This window comes from Octopus bimaculoides, chromosome 22 (assembly GCF_001194135.2).
Source record: "Octopus bimaculoides isolate UCB-OBI-ISO-001 chromosome 22, ASM119413v2, whole genome shotgun sequence".
Lineage (NCBI taxonomy): Eukaryota > Metazoa > Mollusca > Cephalopoda > Octopoda > Octopodidae > Octopus > Octopus bimaculoides.
The window spans coordinates 10,435,968-10,442,970 of NC_069002.1; the positions used below are offsets into that span (position 1 = coordinate 10,435,968).

The 7,003-nt window shown below is 40.6% G+C and overlaps 1 protein-coding gene across 2 annotated transcripts in view; it reads left to right on the forward strand.

The window, feature by feature from the left end:
• The window catches only part of LOC106867412 (WD repeat-containing protein 91), a 35,945-nt gene that overhangs the window by 24,141 nt on the left and 4,801 nt on the right, over positions 1 to 7,003 (forward strand). For both annotated transcript variants that reach the window (XM_052975655.1, XM_052975656.1), the window contains 6 exons: positions 158 to 201; positions 1,614 to 1,708; positions 2,203 to 2,299; positions 3,556 to 3,650; positions 4,458 to 4,626; positions 5,695 to 5,806. In XM_052975655.1, the coding sequence (XP_052831615.1) occupies positions 158 to 201; positions 1,614 to 1,708; positions 2,203 to 2,299; positions 3,556 to 3,650; positions 4,458 to 4,626; positions 5,695 to 5,806 (612 nt within the window). The remainder of the gene's footprint in view (positions 1 to 157; positions 202 to 1,613; positions 1,709 to 2,202; positions 2,300 to 3,555; positions 3,651 to 4,457; positions 4,627 to 5,694; positions 5,807 to 7,003) is intronic.

Genomic DNA, 7,003 nt, shown 5'->3' on the forward strand with positions numbered 1-7,003 from the left:
CTCTGTATTTTCACAGAATTATATTTGACAAGTTCGAAAGACGAGTGAAAGTGCTAATATATGTATAAAATAAATGAAAGAAGTTATTCCAAAATTCTGACTACTTTTTTTTCAACATATATATATATATATATATAAAAATATGTTACTATTTTAGTTTCAGATGACTCAGAAGAATTACCATTCCTACTGCTTAGTCAAGTAAGTATGACACTACTTCATGATAATGTATAAATTTCTTTTATGTGGTGATGGCCATGGTTGTGGTAGCAAAGTGATTATCTCAGCATATGTACCATGTCTGTGTGAGCTAACTTATAAACCTGTTTATGTGCATGTACACACACACACACCACGTATCTGAGCACATGTGCAAAACAAGTGGGAAAAGATTGGTACTTGAATACCAAAGGTAGATTAGATTTGTATATTTAATTCAGATTCTGTAAAACTTTATGTGTATACATATATATATCATCAGCATCATCATCGTTGTTTAACATCCGCTTTCCATGCTAGCATGGGTTGGACAATCTGACTGAGGACTGGTGAACCAGATGGCTACACCAGGCTCCAATCTGATTTGGCAGAGTTTCTACAGCTGGATGCCCTTCCTAACGCCAACCACTCCGAGAGTGTAGTAGGTGCTTTTATGTGCCACCGGCACGAAGGCCAGTCAGGCAGTACTGGCAACGGCCATGCTTAAAATAGTGTATTTTATGTGCCACCTGCACAGGAGCCAGTTCGACGGCACTGGCAACGATCTCACTCGAATGTCTTTACACATACCATCCGGCACAAATGCCATTATATGTGTGTGTGTGTGTGTGTGTGTATGGAAATGGACCCCCTTCAATCATGAAGACCATGGGATTGCACCTTGAAAGTTCCCCTCCCAGGCACAAGTCCAGGCAAGGTTGTTTATGGAAGAGCAGCAGTCATCCATGCATACCAGCCTCCCTTCTCCACGCCTCCGATGATATCCAAGGGAAAGGCAAAGGGGCCGATACAGCTTGGCACCAGTGACGTTGCAGTGACGTCGCAACTCATTTCTACAGCTGAGTTAACTGGAGCAACGTGAAAATAAAGTGTCTTGCTCAAGAACCAATTCATGCACACAACACACGCAAGTGTGTGTGTACGTACAATACCCCTGGGCCTTGTTCTATCCTCTGGTTCCAGTCACTCCTACCCAGATCATCAGTTTCTCTTCCCTGGTTGTGTCTTTGCTACTGATTTGATTTGTGATAACTTAAACAGAACATTAACAGCATCCCCCCCCCACACACACACACATGGAAGCATGTATGTATGCACATGAGCACGCAGACATTTTCCCTCTCACACACACATACACACTCTCTCGCTCTCACACACACACATACACACTCTCTCTTGCTCTCTCACATGCACACACATTCTCACATATATATATGGCCCCTTGTGGGCAATAAAAAAATCTCACATATATACACAAACACACATTCTTTTTCTCTCTGTCTCTCTCTCTCTCTCTCTCACACACACACACACACATACTCACCCACTTTCACATATACCTAAACAGCCCTCCTACGGTTACTAAGTCTGTATAATTCCATCTTTTCATTCAGGAAGAATATGGAGAACATCGGTCCGGCATCTGTTATTGCCGGTTTAGCAATTCTGGTCAGTATGTGGCCAGTTTGGATGCCGATGGAGTGGTCAAGTAAGTAAATTGTCTGTCTGTCTGTCTATCAGTTTCTCTTTCTCTGTCTCTGTGCATATGGTCAGGGTGTGATTTTGGATACTGACCAAGTAGCCGGATAAAGAACAGTCTGTCTCTTAGTGTGTGTGTGTGTGTCTGTATGTTTGTGTGTGTGTCTGTATGTTTGTGTATGTTGTCTGTTTGTCTGTGGTGTGTTTGTGTGCCACTAACTGATTTCTTATAATTTAACCCTTTAGCCTTCAGATTTAATTGTCAAATGTATTGCTTATTTATTCACAATGTTTTGAATTAATGCTGCATTCTCTTGTAGCTTCAAGATTTCAATGATGTAATTGTATGTTTTTAGAATGACATTGTCGGAAAGGTGTGACTGGCCATATATGGCCAGTCTTCACATAGAGCATGTAGAATATTTGGGTCTGATAAAGGGTTAATACTGATCTATTGTGTTTTTGATATTGTGTTGATACTCTCCTGATATTGTTCTCTCCTAGGGTCTGGACATGGAGCCCTCAGCCAGCTACAAAGGCCACATGTATGGCAAAATCTCCGTTCCTCTCTTTAGAATGGTCACAGAAATCAGACAGACTTGTAAGTAAAACATTTAGTTTGGATTTTTTTAATGTTAGTTTTTTAAAATTTATTTATCAAATGCTGTGTGTGTTAAACAGAGGCATGGCTCTGTAGGTCAAGGGTTTTCTTTACCATCTCACGCTTTCAAGTTCAACCTCATTTTGCACCATCTAGGATGTGTGTTCCCCTACTATTGCATCCAGCTCACCAATGCCTTATCAGTGAATTTGGTGGACAGAAACTGTGGCAGAAACTTTAGCACGCTGGGCGAAATGCTTAGAAGGATTTCGTCTGCCGTTATGTTCTGAGTTCAAATTCCGCTGAGGTCGACTTTGCCTTTCATCCTTTCGAGGTAGATAAATTAAGTACCAGTTTACATACTGGGGTCGATGTAATCGATTTAATCCCTTTGTCTGTCCTTGTTTGTGCCTTCTATGTTTAGCCCCTTGCGGGCAGTAAAGAAATAAGAAACTATGTGGAAGACAGAAACTGTGTGGAACTGTGTGTAAGGCGGTGAGCTGGCAGAAACGTTAGCACACCAGGTGAAATGCTTAGCGGTATTTCGTCTGCCGCTACATTCTGAGTTCAAATTCCGCGGAGGTCGACTTTGCCTTTCATCCTTTCGGGGTCGCTTAAATAAGTACCAGTTACACACTGGGGTCGATGTAATCGACTTAATCCATTTGTCTGTCCTTGTTTGTCCCCTCAGCATGTAGCCCCTTGTGAGCAATAAAGAAATAAAAAATAAGAAACTGTGTAGAAGCCTGTCATGCTAGTATGTGTTATTCTCAAAACACTAGTGTTACATCCCAAGCTGTACATATGTATACATACATTAGTATATATCGTCACAGGAGGCGCAATGGCCCAGTGGTTAGGGCAGCGGACTCGCGGTCATAGGATCGCGGTTTCGATTCTCAGACCGGGCATTGTGAGTGTTTATTGAGTGAGAACACCTAAAGCTCCACGAGGCTCCGGCAGGGGATGGTGGCGAACCCTGCTGTACTCTTCCACCACAACTTTCTCTCACTCTCACTTCCTGTTTCTGTTGTGCCTGTAATTCAAAGGGTCAGCATTGTCACACTGTGTCACGCTGAATATCCCCCGAGAACTACGTTAAGGGTACACGTGTCTGTGGAGTGCTCAGCCACTTGCACATTAATTTCACGAGCAGGCTGTTCTGTTGATCGGGATCAACTGGAACCCTCGACGTTGTAAGCGACGGAGTGCCAACAATATCGTCACAGTAATAATATAACCCTCTTTTCTTTCAGTTACTTCTGGGTAATCGATCTGGAAATATCCGATTGTTTGATGTAAAGGACAAGAGATCAGTTGTAGAGGCCTGCACAGATCAAAGTTACCCCAGGTATGGACATGATTGATTTTTATCCTTCAGGATAGTATTGCTCCTTTCATGGACCCTCATGGACTCCTGTGGATTCTCCTTTCATAGATGGCAGATGAAGGTCTCACAGTTTCTTACTGAACAACCCACTGTACTTTAAGCTCACTCCCCCCATCAAACTGACATTACCTGCACAGGCGTATAGTGTGTCACATGTTAGATGTCGAAGTGGTTGCTGAGCAAAAGAAAATGAAGTGTTTTGCTCAAGAACACAATTCACTGTCTGATCTGGGTATTGAAACTGCCATCTCATGATCATGAATGCAACACCCTAACCACCAGGCTTCATGCCCTCACATAGACCTTTTAGGACAGGACAAAGCAGACCCTGAAATACATGGAAAGATTATACTTGATTAGGGGTATAAAGTAAAAAAGATGTAAAGTTATCTTCTCGAGTCATACCGACTCACAAGGGCTGATTTCCTGGTTTCATGGTGTATATATTCCCCACCTGGATGGGATGCCAGTCCATTGCAGGATCACTCACTTTTGCCTGCTGAGTGGATTGGAGCAACGTGAAATGAAGTGTTTTGCTCAAGAACACAACACATTGCCTACAGATTAAAATATATATATAAAATATATAGTTTTAGGGAAAAGAACCAACTTTCAAGAACTCATCGATGAAAATCCACTATCATATATAGAAAAATTAATAATTAAAAGCACAATAAATGAGTATAATATAAAACAAAGTAAATATCATAAGATAAAGATAATAATAAAAATAATATATATATCTATTATTATTGTTGAATATTTCAGAATCTGCTGTTTGTGTAGCAGTCCATCGACCAATCAGTTTGTGTGTTCAGCAACCACGAGTAAGATGAAGAGTGGTAACGTAACCAGCAGCAATGGTGGCCAGTCCACTGCAGCGGCCAGTCGTATTGGTCGACTGTCCATCTGGAATTTGAAAACCATGAAAATGGAGGTAAGGCTTCCCTTCACAGACACACACACACACACGTACACAGTCGAAAGGATGAAAAAGCAAAGTCAACCTCGACAGAATTTGAACTCAGAATGTAGCAAATGGTGAAATACAGCTAAGCATTTCGTCCAGCATGCTAAACGATTCTGCCAAAATAATAATAATAATAATGATTTCAAATTTTTGCCACAAGGGCACCTTGTGGGAGGGGATTAAGTCGATTACATCGACCCCACTGTTTCATCGGTACTTAATTTATTGACCCCAAAAGGATGAAAGGCAAAGTTGACCTTGGCAGAATTTGAACTCAGAATGTGGCGGCAAAGAAAATGGCGCTAATCATTTCACCCAGCGCAGTAACGATTCTGCCTGTTCGCAACGTTAATAATAATAATAATAATAATAATAATCCTTTCTACTATAGGCTCATGGCCTGGATTTTGTGGGGAGGGGGACAGTCGCTCACATCGACCCCAGTACTTGACGGGTACTCAATTTATCGACCTCAAAAGGACGAAAGGCAAAGGCGACTTCTGCGGAATTTGAACTCGGATGGTAACGACAGACGAAATAGCGCTAAGCATTTCACCTGGCATGCTAACGATTTTGTCAGCTTGCCGCCTTAACCCATTACCTCCCATAATTCTATTAACTGGAATTTTTTTATGAAACTTTGATTTCTAGCATAAAACAGCCTTAGAAACACGCTGGAATGATCAAAATAACATTTCAAAATAACATTTTAAATTGAAATAAGCGAGATATTAGGTGAAAAAGTAGCAAACCTCATTTGAATATCAGAGAAATATACCTAGTAGATATAGCAAAAAGGTTAGATATGTGTAAATATTGACAGATGATTACGAAATTTGTAATTTTTAAGTGATCTCATATGAGATCACTGGTAGGTAATGGGTTAATAATAATAATAATAGATTTGCTCTGTCTATGCTGACCTAGAGCTAATCAGCAACCACTGTGATCCACATTTCGTTTAAATCCACATTTAAATCCATGTGATATCCACATTTCGTTTAAAATCACTGCTTCGATTTTGTTATTTTACAGAAAACATTGCCAATTGATGGAGGAGGGTTTGTTGCTGTGAACTGCTGTGCTTTCAACCATAATGGCCAACTGTTGATTGTAGGGGCAGTTGATGGGGCAGTGAGAATGTTTGGTAAGTTGCCTCTCTGTCTCTCTTTTCCTCTCTCTTTCTCTCCCTCCTTCTCTGTCACAATCTCTCTCTTTCCCTCCTTTCTTCTCTGTCTTGGTCTCTCTCTCTCTTTGTTTCTCTTTCTCCCTCTGTCTACCCCCCTCTCACCTCTCTCTCTGTTTCTCTATCCCTCTCTGTCACAATCTCTCTCTTTTCCTCCTTTTTTCTCTGTCTTGGTCTCTCTCTTTCTCTGTTTCTCTTTCCCCCTCTGTCTACCCCCCTCTCACCTCTCTCTCTGTTTCTCTATCCCTCTCACCTTTCCTCCCCCATCTCTCTCTCTCCCTCTCTCCAGTACATGATCCAGTTTGGTAAACCATCTTCCTCCCTCCTCCCCCACTTTCTCCTTTCTTTCTCTCTTCTCTCTCTCTCTCCTCATCTCCCCTCCCCCACCCTTCATAAGCAGCAAAATCTTTACATTCAATTAATTTCCTTCACTTAACCCTCTGTGTGTGTGTGTGTGTGTGTGTGTGCATGTGCATGTCTCCATGATGTGTATATGCATGTGTGTGGGTTGTCTCTACTGTGTGCGTGTTTTCAGCATGAAGCCATACGCATATTGAGTGTGTGTGAGTGAGTATGGCTTCATATTAAGTATGTGTTTATGCATGCTTGCCTTTCTGTATCAGTGTGCAGATGTGCATATTTCCATGTGTGTACATATGGGAGTGTATATGTGTATGCATGTGTGTATGTGTTTATATATCTGTCTGTGTGGTTGTGTCTATATATATATATATATATATACATATATGTATACCTGTATGTGTATATGTTGTTATATTTGTATATATGTGTGTGTATGCACATGTGTGTACATTTGTGTATGTCTCTATGTGTTTGCACGTGCCCTCATAGTGTGCGTGTGTATGTGTGCCCATGTTTCTTTCCACAATGCAAGTGTATGTACATGTACGCATCTCTATATTGTGTGTATGTATATATATAAACATAATTAAGGGATCAGCAAACAGTTGCTTCACCACATACCGAAGTTCAGAATTAATTATGTTTATAAATGTATAAGAACTTTTAAATAAGTTCTCCACCGATAATGGTGTTTACATACCGAAGGGCTTGGTAAAAATTATTAATTGTTAATTTATTAATAAATTGATAAACCTTTACCCTTTTAATTGTAATAATATATATATATATCTATAT